The sequence below is a fragment of the Numida meleagris genome, chromosome 17 (genome assembly GCF_002078875.1).
Source record: "Numida meleagris isolate 19003 breed g44 Domestic line chromosome 17, NumMel1.0, whole genome shotgun sequence".
Taxonomy (NCBI): domain Eukaryota; kingdom Metazoa; phylum Chordata; class Aves; order Galliformes; family Numididae; genus Numida; species Numida meleagris.
Window position 1 is genome coordinate 4,203,395 of NC_034425.1, and position 21,970 is coordinate 4,225,364.

Consider the following 21,970-nt stretch of genomic DNA (forward strand, 5'->3'; position numbering starts at 1 on the left):
GTGTCCTTCCCTTGGACATAGCAACACAGTTCACATTCATAACGTCCACAGATGAGAAACTACCAGGTCACCTTCATAACAAGGAATATTCCCTTTGACCAAGTTCAAGGTCTAGTTTATTAGAAGAAAAGCTAACAGAAGAAAAGAACACATTAACAGTAAAAGCCTATAACATTCTGAATCTGAAGAACGATCCCATCCCTTGCTTAAAGCACTCTAAGATGTGGTTTGACCCTCTAACAGAGGACATGTTCTCTCCTTTGATTTAACACTGTAAACTGCTGTCAAAGGGGAAGAAAATCTGCTTTAGTCTGTCTGTGCTCTCAAGGTCTGTTCATTCCTCAGATCTAACACACTAACTCATTGATGTCAGAACAATAGAATCCTCCTACAGCATACAAGGACGAATGGGTGCGCCCAGGTATACTGAGTGCAGAAGAAAGTGTGATCTGGATTGGTGAGTCATTCTGAATCACCATTCCATGTTAGCAACTTACTTTATAGAGCATTCCAGAAGTGATTCTTTACTTGTATTCTTACTGGGCAAATAACTGCACTTAAACCTCAAATGAATAGCAGAAAACAGCAGTCAGCGCTTTCATTTGCCCTCTGTTGGGAACAGGAAAACACAGCAGAAGGTGCTCTTAATGCTTTCCTAGAAAGGGATTTTGTCATATAGAGAAGACTACAGAATTTTGCTCAGACCACAGGAAACCAAAGGCTGTCATCAGCAAGTGCTCAGACCAACTCCATTGTGCATAGTGCAAGCTGGATACAGGGAATACTCAGACATTACCATTTCTGCCCCAAAATCAGAGTCAGAGGTTCAGTTAGTAACACTGCAAGTCTCAGACTGGTATGAATCAAGTCCCTAGCAACATTTTTTGTTAATTAACATCCAGCTGATGAATAGTCTTACGTCACAAGTAAAAGTTCAAGCTCTCACGGAGGGAAACCATGACAGAGTTTTACACCAATTAAGTTGGTTATCGCAATTATTTGGGTGTAAACCAGTGAAAACGTGCATCTGTTTTCTTCCGCTGCCTCTAGGTTACCAGCATTCCCTCTGAATGCTTATCACAGAGCCATGTAGGTGGAGAAGGAATCTAGTCAATGCTGCCTCAACTATTCCAGTAAGGGGATTCTCAGATCCATGCAGAATAACAATGATTTGTTCTCTCCCTAAGAACTGAATTTGCTGAAGTCAGAGGACAGCAGCCTTCACAGTAAACTTTATTTCTGTATCACTGATGAGATCAAGAGCCATCTGAAAGTATAAGTGACCTACACAGACTGTGGAAAACAGCTTTAAGCTAATGTGAGATTCCTAAGCCAGAATTCCTGTACATTTTTTTAAAAAAACAACATAGTGCATAAACTCACTGTGTTAGAAACTCAGTTGTAATGCTGGATTTCTGACTTGTGGAAAACGACTGAGCAGAGTTCCCAAATATCCCCCTCCCTACTGAAACACAAGGCTTTTGAGGACATATACCAACCTGCAAGTGGTTAGAACATCTGCCAGGAGGCTCAGGAGGGATTTTGATCTCATCTGGAGACATGTTCCGCACTCTCTCTGAAAAAGAAGCTGTAGAGAGCAAGCCAGGCATGAGTTCTGGTACTACGGAATGGACTTTAAGCCATGCAGATCACCAAAACATTCCATGCCCTTGCTAGTATGATGAACAGTGAAATAGAATGGGTAAAGGCAACTGGAATTATGTTATCTAATACTTGTGGCATTTTCAAAGGACTGAGCAGGAAGCAGCTAACCTAAGGCTAAATCACTGGCTGAATAACAGGATGCTTGCTTTATCGGTGTCTACCTTACACTGTGGTTTTGTCACACTCAGGCTTGAAGCTTTATTCTAAGGTGTCTTTCTTTATCTCAAAGCAGATCTGGGAAAAGCAAGAATACTCCCTACTCCAGCTGGGATTGTTGATAAGATCGTCAAAGGCAAAGGATCTGCAGAGGAACAGAAGGACATTCATGGAACATTCATCTATCACCCTGCATTGAGCACAACATATCAAGCTCTCCACTACTCCAGGTCTTCCATATGCACTTCAAAGTCCTGCTCTGAACAGCTCAGATAAATCTTGTGGTAGTCTGATTCTCTGGGAGCATCTCATGTGTGTAGAGCACCACAGAGTGAATGTAAAGCAGCCTTACTCATTGCCATTTTGGGGACGTTATCCGTTTGGATCCTATTCCTTTCAAGACCTTCCTACATGAAGCAAAACGGTTCAAGAAGCAAACAACCCTCACCGAGGCTGTCAGAAGCTAACCACAAAAAACTGCATTTCATCCTTAAGTTAATATTTCCTGAAGGGGCACTTTGATCTTAGCTTACAGAGTCAGACTATTACTAGAAAGATCAACTAGTTCTGCAGGACCAAGGACAGACCAGCACAGAGTGCCAGCTTTCTACAGCTGCTTGTGTTGGGATACATCATTACAGAACCTGATTGCTCTGTAACGATTAGTTTACAAAAATACCAGCAACTGTCACATTTCCCTTTCTTACTGGCCACCTTCCCACTCAGTTACAGGAAACCCAGGCAGCTTTCTAGCTGAAGTCTGAGAGCCACACTGTGCCACATTTAAGCTGCTGGGATTGATTTTTACCATAATTAGTACAGGGAGTCACAGTCTGTAGTGGAAAAAAAGACCTGACACAAGCACAGCAGTTGTATCGAGCAAGTCTCTCACATTTGTGGCTCTCCAGTTATGTATTTTGGAATAAAAGCTGCTTGAACTGAAAATCCAGCACACTCAAGTCCAGCTCCTTTGACTAACGCCCAGACATTCCCAAAGGGCAAACACTGGCATTTGAACACAGCACACACTTCTGCCTTCCAGCACAGACCATCAGATAGCTGAGGTCGCAGATAATCAACATTACACAAGTTCAGTGCTACTACAGTTTCTAGTTCTTTTACAAAAATGTAAGAGACTATAAAGGATGCTAAGGATGACATCCTTTGGGGATGCAAAGCTGGCAGCCGACCATTCATTCTATTTGATCAAGATGTTGTTGAGGGTTAAATTCTTCAGCGGTTGCTAGCAATGAACAAAAAGCGTCCTTTGGCATTTATTAAGAGGCTGCCTCTGTGGAGGAAGGAAGCTTGCCAGAGCCCCTACAGAAAGGCAGGGAAACTCCGTGACAACAAGGCAGACATTTGTTGCAAGTTACAGTTCCTGGTTGGATGGCATAGCCTCTAATTTAATTAGAATTTCAGGAACCCTGAGAGACAGTAGCAAACAGACAGAGGTGTTCATAATAGAAAGCACACCAGGCTTTCCGGAAAAGGAGAAAGCTGATTAATGGCTTAAGGGATTCACAACACCAGCAGGAACATTAAAAAAAAAATAAGGCCACAAGCCAGACTTCGTAAGGCAAAGAAATAACCTAAAAATCAAGCCTAGCTCTGGACTGGAGATCCCACTGGCTCCTTATCTTCACAGATAACCAGAAAAGCCATAGAGAAGCAACACATTTATGGGTAGGGGAATTGTGGGCCCAAACTTAGGAACTAAAGGGCCAGAACTCTGTAAAGAAGCACGTTCAGCAATCAATTCAAAGCTCCCATGAAACAGAAATAACACGAGGAATAACAAGAGCTCTCACTGAGACAACATATTTTTGCCCATAACTTCCCAGGTTTTAGTGCTCATTTGCTCTTTTGTTTGAGCCATGTGAAAACAATCATTTATCAGCATTATACTGATGGGAGAAAGCATCTCAATAGTTTATAACGAAGAGGAATTAAGACACCTTTGGCTCCAGCTTTCCCACTGTACGTGCACCACGTTCCACCTGGCAAATCCAGCACAGACGTGAGCACAGGAACATTCAGCATTACTCAGTTATTTCATCACATCACAGCCAGTTTGGGAAGCCACATCACTAGGAAGCAAAAGATGAGTTTCACCCCTTCGGGCTTATATACAGTAAGGAAGCGCAAATAATTCATGCCCTTGAGCAGCCTTCCAACTTCTTCTCCAAACAGGTACCAGCAAGGCCAGCTCCACAGCCACTTCCTACCAAGCCACTTCTGTAAAGGAAGGGGCAACATGGATTGTCATTCAAGAGGATCCTGGAACTTGTACACATATCCACAGGCTCCCATGCAAGAGATCTTGTGTTTTCCAAGTCCCAAGCACTGCTTTCCACTGGCTATACAGCACGGATGGACAGCTAATGCCAAGGTGTGTCCTCACAGGATGCATCCAACTGCTTTGTGCATCCTGTTATTTCAGCCCACATCTAAGCTTTGCTTTTACATGACTCAGGGGCAGTGACACTGGCTGCAGATTCCAACTGGTGCAATGGCTGGCTCATTGCCTAGAGGATCTCCATGTGGGGACCTCAGGAAGTTGGCCGTTGGCATGATTAATCTCTACAGGCACACCCAAGTTCTGGCTCATGGTAAGTAAATATCTTCCCCTAATCAGACTCACGGCACAGGCAAACAGCATTAGCAAGAACTAAGGTTGTAAAACACAGGTCCCACGACTCAGCTGGGGGTTCAAGAACATAAGGAGCCAAGGTAGCACCATGCCAGATACTCAAAGCATCCTACTTGTGAAGAAGGACACGGCTACTACTCATGCTCAGTTCATGCATCCTTCCATAAGCTGATCTACAAGTTAAAAAAAAAATTATCAGCAGAAGCAACAGGTGCTTGTAGCTTTTTGTGTTGTCAGTGCAGACAGTGATGAGAGATGTTCAGCTGCTCCTGGGCTACAGGGCCATAGCACAGCCAACTATCAGCGAGCACCTAGCAAAAATTCAGCATCTCAGTACACAATGGAGGATATTCGCTTGCCAGGTCCTGAGGAGGCAGATGGATACAGTGCTTTCATTTAATTGTCAGCTTCAGATAGGTGGGATATTTGCCCACTATAAACAAGAGTACAAAGAGATATTGCACAGCAGGGAAGAAAGTGCCATAGTGCCATACTGTGCGCTCCGTTAATTTCAGAATGACTGCTCACAGCCCAAAGGCTATGCCGGAGACAGGGACAAGAGAGCAAACAAACTTTGATTCCTACAAATGAGCATGAAGTCATAAAGAGCAGAGAAAGCCAAATGAATAGAGAGCGTAGGAGCAGCTGGCTGGACCTGGGCACCCTGGGATGTCGATCACTTGAGGTCTGGTAAAGCATCTTGCTTCAGCTTTCTGAATAGCACAGCTCCCCAGGTAGGACTGAAATCTCTTGTCCCCTTCAAGGTTCACTTGTGGTTGCCTAAGAAGCAGCATACAAGGGATTACAGGCAGTATCAGGTGCCAGACTGTCGCCTATAAAGGTCACGCTATGCAAAGAAAAAAAAAAACAACACAAAAACAAGCAAAGACCTGGAGAGGGCAATCAGAGGGGCATGGCTTTCCCCTAAAGAAAACGCTAACCACTGGTGCCTGGTCTCTAAAACTGCATTCTTTGGCACTCTAATGAAGTCTGCTTGGCATAAACCAGGGTGTGTGGGTTTCTAATTTCCTGGCACCAGAACAGCCAAATCACAGGGAAGAAGTGGAGGCAACAACATACCAGTGAATCACCCATCCATGGGAGGACACTAGTTCCCTTTCTGCTCTGTGGGCTGAGAAATGCAGAAAAAGACCTGCAACTCAGCCATATTTTCTGCTGCTCTGAACACTGACTTTGTGCTCAGACATCCTAAGAGTCGGGGGAATATTTCTTATAATCCAAAAGGGAAACAATTATGCTGCAAAGAAATTCAAGAAGGAAAAGAAACACGATAGAAGTATTGCTTTGCGAGGCTGCAGAAAACAGCAAATGCAGACATGCTGTTAGCATCATGTCCTCTTCAGAGTGCTGCCAAAAAAAAAAGACAGCATCGGTGCAGAAATTTATTAAAAAACATTTCATATATGCTTCCTTCTCAACCACAGGGCAGTTACTGCTCCAAACCTCCCCTCCCTGTCTTTCAGGCTTTGACTACACAATCATTAATTCTGCATGAAACAAGACAACCATGCAGTTTCCCAAGCGCTCATCCCAGCTGGCTTTTTGCGCCAACTTTAGTGCTCACGTAGCACGTGCTAAGCAGATGAGGGAAGAGGTCCAGCTGGGAAGCTCACAGGGCAAAAAAAAGAAGAACAAGGAAAGTGGATCAGTTGAATTTACCTCCCAGACAAGCTCAGAGCACACAAACTTCAGCACTGCGTCCAGTGGACGTAAAACAAAACATTACTCTTGGCAGGAGCCTGTATTTACGCTGTACCTAAGCAGCTTCATAACCATAGACTTCAATGATGGTGACGCTGAATAACAACGTCAGGTTACCTGAGAAGGGCAAACCACAAGCTTTTAATGGAAAAAGCTATTTTGAAAAACTTCTGAGGGAGACTTAGGCTTCCACATACTGATATTAAACAAAATTTTAGATACACAGATTGAAGCAGTTATTTGCTTTGCGTCAGAAAATCTTGCACCTTTTTCCATTCCACCATAATAATTCTAAAAGCTCAAGCTTCCTGGGAGGGTGTGGTTTTTGCATTACACTAACCAAATGGCTTAGTGCAACAGTTCCTTTTCAGCTAGATAAGATATGGACTAATGCAAAGGACCTACAGAATGCAGTACAGCAAGTATGCTAACCTACACAAAGTTGTTTCTACACAAAGCTAGCCTAAATGCTGCTTTGTGCATGCCACAATTGGAAAAGGATATGAAAGATGTATTACAACCTTAGTCCAGGCCTGTAACTTAGCAATACTGTCCCCCATTAGTATGTGACATTGTAATGAGTGACCTCTGTGCAGCTTTCAAACCTGCATGCAAGCCTTGGTTATTGTGAGATACATGAGATTTAGTCTCCCCATCTCCTGAATGGAGCACTCACTGGGAAAAAAAAAAAAGTAGACTGACAGAACCGTAATCCAAGTCTTATACTTGAATGAAGAAAGATCTTACCACTACATTGCTTTACAAGCACAGAGCTTCACTCACATGTAAAGCAGAGAATAAAGGGCAGATGGCTTTCAGATATTCCTCTTTACTTTTTACCCTACATGCTGTTGTCTCATCTGTGTTTCTAATGTTAGTTTTATGGCAGATTAGCAGTCTGGAAGAAGATGTCTATGGCATCCTATGATAAAACAGGTTAAAGGAGTTTTGCCCTCTAAAGGACATTTCAATATAGGTATTGGGTCGGTGCAAAGTCTGGGCAGGCCAGTTGAAATGGACTTGAGTGCAAAAATTCAGAGTGATGACTGCTTTAGGGGTCACAACTTAGCATCTTAGTTTTTACTGCCCAATATCTTATTTTACATTTACCACAGCATGGCTGAAATATCACAGCTGAGCCTGGAAAAGCTGGCTTGAGGGACAACAAAATCAGTTCTAAAGTCCTGATTTTTTGTGGTGCTATCATATGCTACCATACAACTGTACACGTAACCTAGGAAGAAAGGGTTAGTCTCAGACAGCGAGAGCTTCAACACAAAATACAACAGCACTTTATATTCCCACAGAGATCAAGCAGAGGTTACTATTTCAAGCTGATTGCACTGGATTTTTGCAAGGATTTTTTCAAAATCTAATAACGGTGTAATGAATGAGATGTCACAAATAATTTCCAGCAACCATTACCAAGCACAGTATGCCACAACATCTATACATTTCTACACTGAAGATTTTGAAGTCACATAGCAAAACATCCATCTTCACTCCTGGTTATATACCAACTCTCACAAAGGTACCTAGAAAAAGCTACAGCTTTATTGTTTTTGGGCTCGTCTGGTAAAACACCAACACTACCCTTTACATCTCTCTGAGACATGCAGTATATTTTCAGGCATGGTACTTTTCCCAAAAGACGACTGCATTAGGAAAATTCCACTCAGGTAAAACACAGGAGGCAGCAACTCAAACTACAGCATCGCCAGTTCAGAGTGGAGATGCCTTTCTGTTGGTTTTCTTTTTCCTCCATACGTACAAAAGGGAGAACCTAGAAGGTCTAACTTGAAATAAAATGAAATATGTCAGAACAAACTTACCAACTAGCTCCTGAGGATCTCTTTTCTCCAGTTCTGAGAATTCCTGGGAGAAAGGGGACAGAAAGAGATTTTTGTTAAAGTATACTTCCAATCTAAAAAGCTACGCTGTCCATTTGTTTAGAAACTTACATCTTACTTATGAGACAAAGAATATCAATTAAGCATGAAAAGCATTTTATTAGATAATAGAGCAATGTTTGTAATGTGGAAAGTCAGAGCCTAACAGGATGCGCCATTTCCTTTCAAAGCGAGAGTCTAAATTTAATGAAGAATTGGGACTTTGTTCCTTTGAGTCCCAAACACTCAGCTCCTTTTGAATTCTGCAAAAACTACCGTAACTGAAGGCTTTCCTCAAAACAGATCAGGCCATAAATTCTTCATTTTTGGTGGCTGGCCCTTAGCACTGGCCAAGAATCAGTGCTTCAGAGCATTCACGTTTGGGAAGAATGCTCTGCTGGCAAGTCTGTCTTGGCTGCTGCTTTCCAGGAGTGATGCAGCTGATCTGTTCATCCAGAAACTCCAGGGCAAACCACTGACTTGCAAGGCTCTGTTTGGAGATCTCCAACGCAGCCAATCAGTCCTTCCCTAGTTATACTAATATAAGTTAAGGCAGATTCAGTTGCAGAAGCACAGCACATGTTGGTACTAGAGTCTGCTAAGCAGGAGTGTTATGCAGGACAAGACATTTGTAAATACGCTTTCACCACACTGAGATTTATGTCCAAATATTTCGGTACTTATGTTAAGCCCAAAGGGAGCCACAGGCAATACCACTTCAGCACAAAGCTTCTGAAACAATATCAGCTGTATCCTAACATTGCCCTCTTCCCCCTGCCTCCCTTCCAAAGACTTTTTGTGACTCACTGGACTGTGTTTCCAAAATTCCTCAGTGCCTCCGAACACAGAAGCTATTCATTCAACCTGACACAGACAAAATGCTGTCTCCTTGCTGCTTGGTAACCAGGCTCTAAATCCCACTCTTTACTCCGTTTCCAATCAGGTGAGAGATGGACAAGGTGAGGAGAAAGGAGCAAGGTCAGCATCTGGGAACAGGCTGGGTCAAATTCACAGTGAAACCTCCCCAATTTCCAGAGAAACCAAAGCCCTCGTGGAGCAGAAAAACAAATTCTTTGTGTGTCACTCGCTGCTGTGTGGCATTTTTTTATAGTCATTCATGAAAAAAAGCACTGTTTCTCCATAAGTACACTTGGATCACAACAATAAAAGGCTGAAGTTATTTTAGAAAAAAGAAAAGGACACGAAGGAACACGCATCCCCTTGCTGGCCAGCTGGCAAGGCATCAGGATCCCAGTACAGCTTCTAGCCAATGCTCTCGATGTAACACATCAACACCTCTTCTCCTCCCAGAGCCTTCAGAACAGCAGGGGAAAAAGATAAACAAGAAACATGGCATTTCAAAGCAGGATGTGCCACGAGAAGGAGCTCTCTGGTGGGAGCACTGCATAGAAATTCAGCTGTGTCCTCCCCAGACCCGCGGACGCCGCGTTAATGGGGTGAGCCTCACTTTACCACCAGGGAAACGAAGACGATTCCGCAGTAACTATCAGATTACGAGGACAAATTCAATTGGCATGGAAGCGTTGCATGCAGACTGGAAAGGTTCATAAGCTTCCCTTATATCTGTAGCTCTATGTCCAGGCATAATACCCATTAGGCAGCAAACGTTAGGTCACAAGGCCACCCTGTCTCCTTGAGGGGGAGAACTTCCTGCCTATGTACTTAAAAATATTTCTCACCTTGGTTTGAAACAGTGAACAAATACCTGGTGGGATGAAAGGAGGGCTGCTACTGTTCCAACCTTAACTGAATTACATTTTGCCAACTTTCCAAATTTTTGTTTTAAGCAGACTGAGGGGGAAGAGGAAGAAGCAGACCGCTTCCCTGAGCTCCTCCTGATCCCTGACCTTCACCCAGCTCTGTGCTTATTGTTCCATTAACCCTCCCATTGCCCTCCTGCCCACCCGTTCCCTGTGCATCAAGGAGGAAAATCCCTAAAGTGACTGTCCATGCCAAACACCTACTTAAGCAACCCAATGGCACGGCCAAATTCAGGAGCATTAGACATGCATAATGTGCCCTCAACAAGGCTGCCCTCTTACGTGGCCCGTTAACAGGGTTACAAGGCTATCTGCTGCATTCCTCAAGTTTTTAGAAGCCCATTTTCAAGTCTCAGGAGCAGCACATAAGCACGCAGGAAACATGCAATAATATTCTGAGGGATCATTTGATGGCCAACACCTCCCCAGGTATGTACCTCACATTAACTCATCTGACTTTAGAAAGAGATTTGTCTAAATAGCACATCTCCTGAATTTCTGGGATCAGTACGTTTCCTCTAACTAGAAGTAAGTTTTTCTTTAACTTATATCTTTTAATCTTCGAGCTACAGCATGAGCCCACTCAGTGTACAACAGGCCAACTAAAGCCAGCCCTCTTACACTGCCGCTGTGTATTTATCTGGCCGCATCACCTCCCCTCATTCCACCATGGCCTCTCAAGCAAGTCCAGTCCATACATCCTCAGGTCAAAGCTAAGACATTAGAAGCCCTAGAGCTACATCAAACAAAAGAAAACAAGTTCGCTAACATTATAGCCACACCTCACTGCCCAGAGGATATGAATTTTGCTTACTGATGAGTTACACCCACTGCTCCATCATTAGCAAGCTGAAGACATCAGCGCAGCTTTTCATTAAGTCGGACTGCTTTCAAGCCTCATAAATGCCTTCCAAAAACAAAGGGGTGACCGACTCATCCTACAGTGTCTGCTCACATTTGCTTGGTTTACTGTCCAACACCATGGCAAGGCAAGTACCAACAACCTGACTGAAGACGTACAGCTTGGCAGACACGAGGTTTAAGAGAAGTCTTGTTCAAACCTCTCAGCATCTACTGAAGATCCAGCAATTAAGAACAGTCAAGCCTTTGGTTGAGTAACACCCCCAGAAAGATTCCTTACACTCTCCTTGGCTAATTTAAGTCTGGGACAAATATTGAATACAATGAATTGATCAGAAAAGACAGCATTAAAAAAAAAATCCACAGATCAAATCCAATATTGAGATTGAATGAGATTAAAAAAAAAAAATCAATAGATGGGAGTACTGAGATACAATTAATACTGCACAGTTACTACATTTTAGTTATGAGAAGGAAGATGTATGCTATACACAGAAAAGAGATTTCTAAAGCAATGCCAGGGCTTTTAAACAATGGAAAATTTGGAATATATGGACTTTGGGAAATGATCTAAATCCATTCAGGGCAAGGTTATCTTTTTATAAATTGCTACTTCAACACCCAGTCCTATATACCAGCATCTCGTATGAAGACAGCTGAGTGGTTCCAAGCATACATCAAATCTCCCCATCAGAATCAGCATACGAAAACTATTAGAGCCCTCAAGTATCCTAGAGCTCCAGATATTACTTAATGGGCTCTATTCCATTTGGATCCTGATCACTGAAAAAATAACAAGGTTAAGAGATCACTGAGGGCCCCTTCCAATACTGCACAGTTTTCACAAATCCAACCTCTGAAGGCTGAACAGGAATACCTCTGAGCTGACTTTAGCAGCCAGGCTCTCACAGCTTGCACAAAGTCAGCCTGGACACATCAGTTATACTGAAAATTACCTCTAACATCATTGAAATACAAAACCCACGAAGAAAAAGGTGTTCCTTGCTCATTTGTTTTCTCTAGCCTCTTTATCCCATCTAGTATTGCATGGTGACCTCTAAGAATGGCCAGATTAATATAAATAAAAAAAAGCAGTACTGCATTTTGCTCTCCACGTATTCCGCAAGCTGATTTCATTTTGCAACCTGGGTTTCACAAGATCAACTGCTAAAGGGCCTGAAGGCAGATGGCCCCGCTCCAGCAGATCAACTGGAGTGAGCCAAGGGAAGAAGTTCAGATCCAAGTTGGGAGAGGACTTCAGGACAGCATGACAAGCAGGAGACTGATTCCTTTCCCCTGATCCAGACACAAACAAATGGCAGCCTTTGAAGAGCATAAACTGCTAAAGGAAAAGCAATAAAAAGTTTAACATCTGACTGGATAAGCAAGATAACTCACAATTTCTCTGCATCTAAGAGTGATTCCACACACCTCAGATACCACCTCGCTGATGGCAGGAAACAGTTACTCTAGCACTACTCCTGTATTCATTCAGGAAAAGGTTTTCAATTTCCATCTCTACTCCAGACAGATGCTTTCTGCAAGCCCTGGGCAAGACAATGCTGCCTGTAAGATCCTGGCCGATAGGAACCCAGTCTGACAGTTAGGTTTTCAAGATTTACAATCAGTTAAGGAAGAACAGCAAGCAGAAAGTGGGCGTGCATTTGCACAGAAGGAGAGCAACACATTTTGGCTTACGACTTCATCTCACTGTGGTGAGATACGGACTGTCTTTTCAATAACACAGCACCTCCATTCAGTTACATTAAAAAAAAAAAAAGCCTCTACTCAGGTTTCATGGAGAAGAAAAACAACCAAACGCAGTCCTTGCAGCATAGAACAGAGATCAACGGAAGGAAACAAAAACAATATGAATCTGAGACTGATGAATTCAAGTTTGGAAAGCCTTGCCCAGACCAGCTTTATTTAATGGAAAGAATGAACTGACTTACAACAATGCTTGCTAAATCCTTCCTGAAACAAGATCCATAAATCCAGTACAAAGCTCGCATTGGACATAACCGTTGGCACTAACTGTTGCCAAAGGGTTCAAATCCAACCTTCACTTTCTCATAGAGGCAGTTGCCTCTGCAGGTTGTTAGTGCAGGTGTACTTCAAACTACAAGAAATGGTTGAGCAGGGAGGCAGGACAGACAGAAAAAACAGGTGATCGATTGAAGTTACGAGTCATAAAAAATGGAGACCTCAATGCCAGATTTGCCACCACTCAATTGCTTTCCCAGACTTGCAGCCAACTTAGCACCGCAGCTTCCATTTTCCACTCTCTTCCAGTTAGAAAGCTTCCACAGTCACCCCCCAACAACATATTCTTTTTCCAGAGAGGCTGCTGCTGCTGCATTGCAGAATTTCTTCCCCAACTACAGCACCGAACCACCCGCACACAGACAAAGACATCTGACACCAATTCAGCCTGACACCCACAGAACGTGTAAGCCAGTCCCACTGTTGTCATGCCAGTGGATAAGTGAAGATATTAATGCAGAGAGTTTTTCAGTCTGGGCAAAGAGAAAAACAAGGGCACTGCATTACAGCGCTTATATTTCCCCCTCCCCACCTTGCTGTTTTTTTTTTGTTGTTGTTTTTTTTTTTTTTTTTTTTTGTATTGTGAGATAGGAGAATCCCAAGAGAAAGCCTGAAACAAGCCCATTTCCTACAGCCATATCCTGTTTGCCAACCCGATACATAGCTCTGGGCAAACTGCCCGCTACAGGATAAGAAATTTAACTAAGAAAAAACTGCAGGGACCATCGTCTAGATACCAAGAGCAGCACAGCAGATTAGAAATAAGCCACCCATAGGAATCGACTGGTATATTCATCTTCAGTCAAGCACATACACAGTCTGTACAAACCTATTTCAAGATACTATTGTCACAGGCAAAAAGAAGAAAGGAAGAACAAGCCAGGAAAGAGTCAAGTCCTGAGACATTCCTTATTAAAACCTCATCAAATCCTTACCAAAACAAAGAATATGTGCCGCTGACGCTGCTTTTTAAGATAAATTAAGTCTGAAATACACCTCCACTTCATTCTAATTCTATGAAAAAAAAACACTGAAAAACCCTAAGATCTGGCAATGGGCAAAATATTTCAGTAAGAAAAGGCTTTAGAAGGGAGGCTTTCACAGCATAAAAGTCTTAAAATAACTTATGTGAAACTTGATTCCACTCACCTGGCATATGCTATCTCAATATTTGACAAAGATATGGAAAAAAAAAATTCCAGTAAAGGAACTGGGTGCCAAGACTCTTGCTTGGAAAAGCTGAGGGATTATTAATAATGTCTGCCTTACTATAGTGCTTTGGATCCAAAGCCACCTGCCTGTTTGCTGCCTCTTTTCTCTCCTTCTCACTCCTGGCAGGACTGCTGCTAGGGGCTCTCCAAGGTTAACACTTGCATATCATCCCCCTGTGCCTGTGTGCTTTATTACAGACCTCACACCACTGGCACCAACCAGGACATTCTGGTGCAAGCATGCAAAGCCACCTACATGGAGACTGTACAGCCCACAGGGAGCCCAAGAGCAGCTAAGAGCTGCCACACTTAGAATGCAGTCCTAGCTCAGATCCTGCTGCTCTCTACCAGGAGCCACCATGGTTCAGTGAGGTTCCTTGATCTGCAGAGCCCATGAACTCTGTTTTCAAGTCAGTTTTACCTCCTATGATGAAACAGGAATTCAGAGGTCGAGTATAGGCACCAGGTGGCATAGCTTGAGGTGTCAGGCTACTGATTTTATTTTTTAAACACACTGTTGCAATGCAAAATAAAGCTGGGCTGTAAGAAGCCCAGGGCCCTTGCCTCGCTGCAGTTGAGGCTCAAGAGAAGTGACAAAATCAACTTCTTCCACAAGCTTTCTTTCCAAATATATAGTACTGAAAATTCTTCTTCAGGGTTTGGAATAGAGGCAAGGCATAAAAATATCCTCCCTGGGATGCGTGCTCCTCCATGAATAGATCCCATGAAGATTTAACAGATTTTCATCCTTCTGTTCTGAGAACAGGGAAGATGGAAGAAGCTATTTTCTGATATTTGTTGGTATTTGAGGCAATCCTCCATCTGTGCTGACTGTTCAGATTCTCACTCTGACAAGCACTAACGTGCTAATTCAGAACAGGCTATTTCAGTACAGCAAACAGAAATAATTGCAACACAACAGAACTGGACTTGAAGAACTCAGACCTTTATCAGGTGAAATATGCAATGGGAAGCAGCTCCAGAAAGGACTTTTCTTCAAGTTTAAAGACAAACAGAAGAAAAAGCCTGGCTCTTCCTTGGGAGAAAGGGAAGCCACACCTGTGTCAATAATCTGTGGTATTTAGTACTGCAGGGAGTGAGGAGTCTGCTACAGCTTGTATGCCTGGCGGGGAGGAAGGAATGAGCATGTCCATGGACGTGTCTCATCTTCCAAGCAGCTCATGGGCTGGACTGGAGCCAGCAGCTCTGAAGGAGGTAAGCCAGCTTCGAATGCTGTGATCTCTCTTCCTTTTGGAGAAAGGGGAAAAGACCAAAAAGTAATAATAAAATTTAGAAGAAAGAGTAATTTAAAAAAAATCAACTTTGTTTCCTGCTGCTGGCATTTGCTAAGGTCAGCCACACAGTTAAAAATGGGAACCAGGAAAGGCATCAGCTGCTTCAATATCTGAGCACTCATTTTTAAAGCAGAGAGGACAGCAGGAGAAGCTGAGTTGACTCTGCTCCCCCTGAAGGCTTTCCACGTGTAATGCTGCCTGCTCAACTGCCAAGTTTTCTGGTTGCCTCTCCAGACCACTGGAAAAGAGCGTGCCAAAATGAGGGAAAACGTGCAGAGCTGGAAGTGCAGACTGCACTCTGCACAAGTACACTAGAAGAAAGACAGAGCACAGAGTGAAACCAATCTGAAACTGCACAGCTTATGGCTTGCAGGCTGTACTCACAGGCAGATAAATGAGTGGGAAGCAAATCACTGGAGAGCCAACCTTAACTCGAGCCCTAAAAGCTGCACAGAGCACCCAGCACAGCCATGCATAATACAAGGCCATTTTTAAAGCATGGCAGCTCTTTTGCCAGTCCTGTCTGCCAGAGCCTAAAATACTAACCCTGACAACGTCAAAAACCTCAAATAAGAGAGGGCAAGGGGCAACAGTATATATATATTTTTTTAATTCTGATGAGACTTTAGCAGTGTCTTTCTACAGCACGCTTCTAAAGCTGTTACATCCTACCAGATCCAAACACTGCAAGATCAATACGCAGCCGCTCCAGCCACCAAGAGCGCCGTTTGGGGGCAGAACAGTAGTTTTAATAGTTGTTCTTTAGTCAGGTGACTTGTAACATTCTAAGCAGAATATTTTGGATTCCTTCTCAGCAGCCGAAAGTATCAAGGGCTGGTATTTCCTAAACAACTTTCATTCTTTGCCACCACTACAGCAAAAAATGCAGATTTATTTTCTGAAGTGTATAGAGGCCAGCTCCTTTCTTCATAGCTTGCAGCCTGTGAAAATGGAAGAACAGCTCTCTATTATAGATACCTTTTTTTTCTCCTTTCTTTTCCTTTTTCAGAGTAGAATTACACAAGGTGAAAGTTCCTGAGTACATTCAGGTATCTTTTGATAATCTAGCTAGATGAATGTATGTTGAATACAGAAAAATTTACATGCCTTATCAAAATGAGAGTCAGTTATTGGGATTACACTATTGCACAATCCCCCATTTACTGGTTCTTATTCCCTAAGACTTTTACTTGAAATCAAGATAATTTTGGTATTTAGACAGACAGACGAATGACCAGGCAAGATATTAGGAAAAAAAAAAAAAAAACACATCACAATCAAAAGCTCTACCTTAATACATATCTATGCATCATAACACAGGGAAGTTATTTCACAGGTTGACTGGCTTGATAAGGGCTATATAGCTTTGATGACTACCAAAAGGTGGTGCTTAGACTTGTGTAGAAACATATACCTCTGAAAATGGGACACCTTTCTGCTACCTCCTGCTTAGACTGTCTCTCAATAGAATACAACAAAGATGCAGGAGGACCCTAAAAACAAAACCAGAGAATGTAGCTTCTTCTGAAAGCTACTCCTTTCAAAAAACTGTTACCACGTGTTAGGCATATACTTGCATAGGGAGTGTCAATATTTATCAGCGTTCCTGTGCTGGCTAGTCTTGATAACAAAATCAAAGCTCAAGAGTTAATGATTCGCCATGTGAAAACACCAGCAAACCAAGCTGAAGGGCTGTGCTCTGTCCTTCTGCAGTCTGTTATTCATCCAGCCCTGCAACACCAAGTACAGAACTCTGCAGGTAAGACTTGGAGCACAAAGTCAATACTTAAGGTTCATGTTCCTCTTCCTGCAAAGCCGGCCTCTGTAGCAAGCTCTGCAGCCTGGCTGGTATCTTGTTCCTGCATCAATGCTGTAATCATAACCAGCTGCTGGCAAGAGCCCAAGCACCTGGCAGGCTCCACAGGGCCCTTTAACCCTCATCATTCCAAACCAATACTGCCAGCAGAACGTCAAATCTCAGATATTTTCTCACTGCCCTTTGTTTTGTGCTCATAGTTCCAATCACCCGATGAAAGGACCTAAGAGTCCATCCAGGTTCTGGGGTTCCAAAAGACATCAGTCCTATCCCAGCAGTTTCTGTGAATCGCTTCTTTTCCCTCTGCAGCAGGAGGCTTTGTTTCTGAAATCCCTGTATGCCAGTAGCTTGTTTGCAGTTTGTAAGTGCTTATTTAATACTAAAAGCAGGGACAACTGAAGTGATTTTGGTCACTAACAAACACGCACTGCTTCAGAGTCTGAACACATCCTTCTCAGATCAAATTTGGACGAGCAATTCGCTTTACCTAGATTTGAATCTCTCATTTTCCGTGCGTCCCCGAAACACTCCATACAGTTACAGGATACAAGAATTTTGACTTTGCTGCCCAAAGAAGAGAATTTTTTGTTGTTGTTGTTACACATATATAGTGTTCAGGACTGTCTCACAGGTGTGCAGTAACAGAGAATCTATGGGCTAAAAGTCTGCTGTGGGAGAACACTTTCAAATGACTGATGAAGCCTAAATATTCTTCTGTACCTGGCACACCTCCTTCCCCAAACAGATGTACAGAAAATCTCCACTTGACTCTCTGAAGGTAGACAGAACACAGCAGTTTGATATCAGTATTTTAACTTGATAAGCTCACTGTAATTTTCTGCTCAGCAGAAAATAATAGCTTTAAAAAAGAGAAAAAGATGAAAGCTGCAGTTCCATCCAGCCCTTTTTATTGCCTTTACTTCTAGTGAGGAACAAGGGCTGTAAGGACAGACAGATGTGATGAGTCTTCAAGATCAAACAGGGCATGCTCACCAGAGTCACGATTAAAAACCAGAGGTAAATATCAACACCATATGGTGGAGTACTAATGTCTCCCCACTGCACCTTTGAGGCAGGCTATGAATTCCACTCTCCCCATCATCAATTTACCATTACAATTGTCACTGCCAGTTTTTACACCATTCCCCACTTTTGGTCTCCTCGATTTATATCCACAACTGACACCAGCTGAAACTTCTGGAGGTTTTGTGTTTGTTTCCAAGCCATGAATGAAGCCAAGTCACAGAATGCTCCAGTAACAACGGAACTCCTTCTCCACACAACTTGGCTTGTCAGTTGTCCTCATAAATTACCAAAATAAGACAAAGTAGCTCATCCCCCACATGTTCAGAGGGGCAAACAAAAGAAAAAAAATCTGAATGTGTATTCAGAGCTTGAAAAGACTATAATTAACTAATCATTTGCAATGTTTTTCTGTCATTCGTGCATTTTAAAGGATTAGCTTTCTGCACAAAGATTCAGACACTGGAAATACTCTGGCCACACGTAAAAGGCCCACACCATCTATTTATATATGTTTTCAGGTCTGTGACATCTCGCAGTAGGAGTGATGGAGCAAGAACAGCTACAGCACTCAGCTGGGAAAAGAGAAATAAAAGTTATCCAAAAGTGTCAGCTAATTAATCAAGTGCCTCACTTCTTTCCACACTTTGAATTTAGAGTAACTACAACTCTTGCTCTCTAGTTCTCATAGATACTGCAAGCTCAAAGCAATGAGGAAGGAACCAGGAGAACACTGCCACTTGGTGGAAAAGGGAGATAAGAAACATTTCCTACTGGTACAAGTGAAAAACTACTTTTACACAAACGTTCTATGCCACCCCCCCTCCCAATACCAAATGAATTTCTTAGTAGCATGGCTAGTCCAACTCCATTCAGCATCCGACACTATGCTTTACAACATGAACACACCTTGTCTGGGCTGCCTTGCTGTATGCTCATAGCAAAGAAGGCTGTGGCTTTTTTCCACTTATGTTTAAGGACAACTATTAAAGATGACAAAAGACTAGAACTCCTGAAGTTCAGATTCACCTCCCTACTATTCTTCTCAAATCCTCACTTTTCATGCCATGCTAGGATGAAAGGAATTGTATTTTACTTCCTAATGATGAAAGCCAAAAGCAACAATCAATTTTAGCAAGCTTTGTAGGGAAGTAATACCACTTTACAGCTGGTAACTTTATTATAAGGCAGAAAAAGTAGTCTACTTATGCTTAAGAATATAGTCTGAATAATTGTTTTTCTCTAACACTTCCGTTCGACCTACCCGTTTTGCTGTTAACCACTAGGAATGTTGTTACCTGAACTGCCTGTTCCTATTTGAGTATGCCTGTGCTGAATAAGAACATTCCACATTCAAGAAGCAGAGACAAGATGCCCATTCTACTTATTGTCATTTCTGCAATCCATTAAGCTGTTTCTTCTGGTGTCTTTTCTACTAAGAAACCTGCATAGAGATTTCACTGTATCTTGCTTTGAGGCACCTTCTTTAATCTGCAGAGGATATATATTTCTTGTAAAGAAGAGATCACAGAGGAGTAGGTGTTAAAACGTGAGCTGCGTTCACAGACTGTTTCTACTTAATTTTCCTAATGCAGAGGAAATGATAGCATGGCAGATTTCTTTATTTTTAACAAGTTTATTCATTATGTAAAAGGGTTTTAAAGTAATTTAACTTGTGCAACCAATTCATATAGCAAGGTATGTAGAAACTGAACAGGCAGCTTATGTGTTACCATCATCTATAGCAGCTTCCAGTTACAGACAGGGGTCAATCTTAGACTCCTTTTCTGCCTGAATCCAGGTCTCACTGCTCTGTATTTCAATCAAACTTCCTTTTGCCACACATTTTTCTAACAGATAAAACTGTTAACTGTAAAACCTGGAGATATTTGTGTTTAAACCTAGAAAAATTCCTATCTCATCACTTCAGTTCTTGCAGAATTCCTACAGCAGAGTCTATCACCATAAAATCACACAAGCATTGTGGAAACTGGAAGAAGGTGTGGCTTCAAAGCTGCAAGCTAATTCAAATGCCCTGCAGAATTTCAGCTTGCAGCATGGCCCTCTGGTTTCCTAAGTAGAGCTTAGAGATTGTCTGCATCCTTCAGGAACCTTCTGGATAAGATTAAGGTCTTTGCAACTGTCATTCATTCAGTATCCCACAAGACTGCTTATACTATGTAGAGAGCTGACCTAGCACAGAAATTTGAGAACATTTCCCTATGAAGTTTCAGATGGATTTGGCATTTTGTCTTTCCCCATGTTTTTTGACTGATGTGCGCTCCCACATGCTGCTAAACACCTGTTGGGCAGCAGAAACAAGATGTAACCACAGCATAGAGGACTTCAACTATTTATGATAGCTATTATCTGATGACACTTTTTTTTTTTTTAAAACATGATCTTTACAAAACAGTTTCATTTAGGACAGAAAGAGAGCTGGACGCAACAGAATTGATTTTGACGTTTTATGACCTCTAGGAACATACACTTACTCATTAAGTGGTTCTAACTAAAGTTTTTCAAATAATGCTGGTCAGAAATAAGAGAATTCTTTACTTAACACCACATCTCCCAGATCACTGCAAAACAGTCAAGATGCTGTCACAAAACACACTTCTGATCTAATTCACAAGACTACAGTTCTTCAGCACAGATCTTGACCATCACTCAGTCCACAGCTTAGCTTAACTAGTTAACTACTTTTGGCAGAAGCCAGAATTAAAGTCAAAAATCATGTTACAGCTACAAAAAGAAAGTACAAAACTAGCTACAGAAGATCAAAATCGAACACCAAAGCCATGCTGTTAAGACTTATTCCTCTTGTACTGAGCTTTCCCCCCACCACCGTGCCACACTTCCAAATACCTTTAGGTCACCAGCCTCAGGTTTTTCAGTCTCTGAATCGTCATCTTCCTACAAGACAAGAATTTACAGGATTAAGCTTAAAGAGAAGGCTTGGAAAGTAACTGCACTTACAGCAAAGGGCATGTGTTCAGCAGCCCAGCAGTACTCCAAGACCCTTCTAATGGAAGTTACTTTTGCCCCACCCACTCGTGACCAGAAAGCAAGCCCTACAGTCATAGAAAAAATAAAAAGCGTAGTTTTGTTAGGACTTTGTTTCCTTTTTAAGGTGAAAGCACAGTTCAGTAGCAAATGTCTTCCACAAGAGTCATGTGGCTCCTCAATGTTCAGAGCTAGACAATAAGAAGCAACAGAACTAGGGGGAAAAAAAGCATCTGTTATTTGATAATTCTGTCTTTTCTGGTTGGCAGGTGGGGGCTTCTCTTGCACTCACCCCTGTTCAGCAGGGCTTACAGAAAAAGCAGCACTTGCAAGGCCTATTATACTCCCAAGCATACACCAGCAACACAGAGGACACACAACTTGCCTGCCATCCAAGCAAACATGCAGGCTCGGTAAGGATCTGCCCTAGTGCCAAGTTTGAAAGATCCAGTGATGCTTGCTGACACCACATCTTTTCTTACTTGCACAGTGCTCTCATGGCCTCATTTACAGATGACATGAACTTCCACAGAAAGGAACAACCAAATAATTTCAGTTTTAGATAACAGATAGCATCTAGTTTTCATCTCTACCCAGATATAAGAAAAAAAAAACTGGCAAGTTTTTGCCTTGAGAGTTTACAATACCAGATTCAGCCTTGTATAAAATTCATGTGAGAAGTAAGCAACAGCTTTGATCTGAAACTGGTAGCTAAACCTACTGTTCCATTGCCCAATGCGTTACTGCTTCACTGGGGATCCTAGAGCTACGTATGTAAATACATACTCTGGGTTCAAAACAAGTTGAGGAGCAGAAAAAAAATAGTTTTCATGCTCACACAATTCAAAA

General features: G+C 42.4%; 1 protein-coding gene across 2 annotated transcripts in view; it reads right to left on the reverse strand.

Moving 5' to 3' along the window:
- The window catches only part of SAP30BP (SAP30 binding protein), a 30,050-nt gene that overhangs the window by 5,634 nt on the left and 2,446 nt on the right, over positions 1–21,970 (reverse strand). The window contains exons 3-5 of one of the 2 annotated variants that reach the window (XM_021414845.1): positions 20,984–21,031; positions 8,029–8,071; positions 1,500–1,588 (exon numbers count right to left, since the gene is read on the reverse strand). In XM_021414845.1, coding sequence (XP_021270520.1) covers positions 1,500–1,588; positions 8,029–8,071; positions 20,984–21,031 — 180 coding nt within the window. The remainder of the gene's footprint in view (positions 1–1,499; positions 1,589–8,028; positions 8,072–20,983; positions 21,032–21,970) is intronic. The other variant, XM_021414846.1, reaches the window with a different exon arrangement.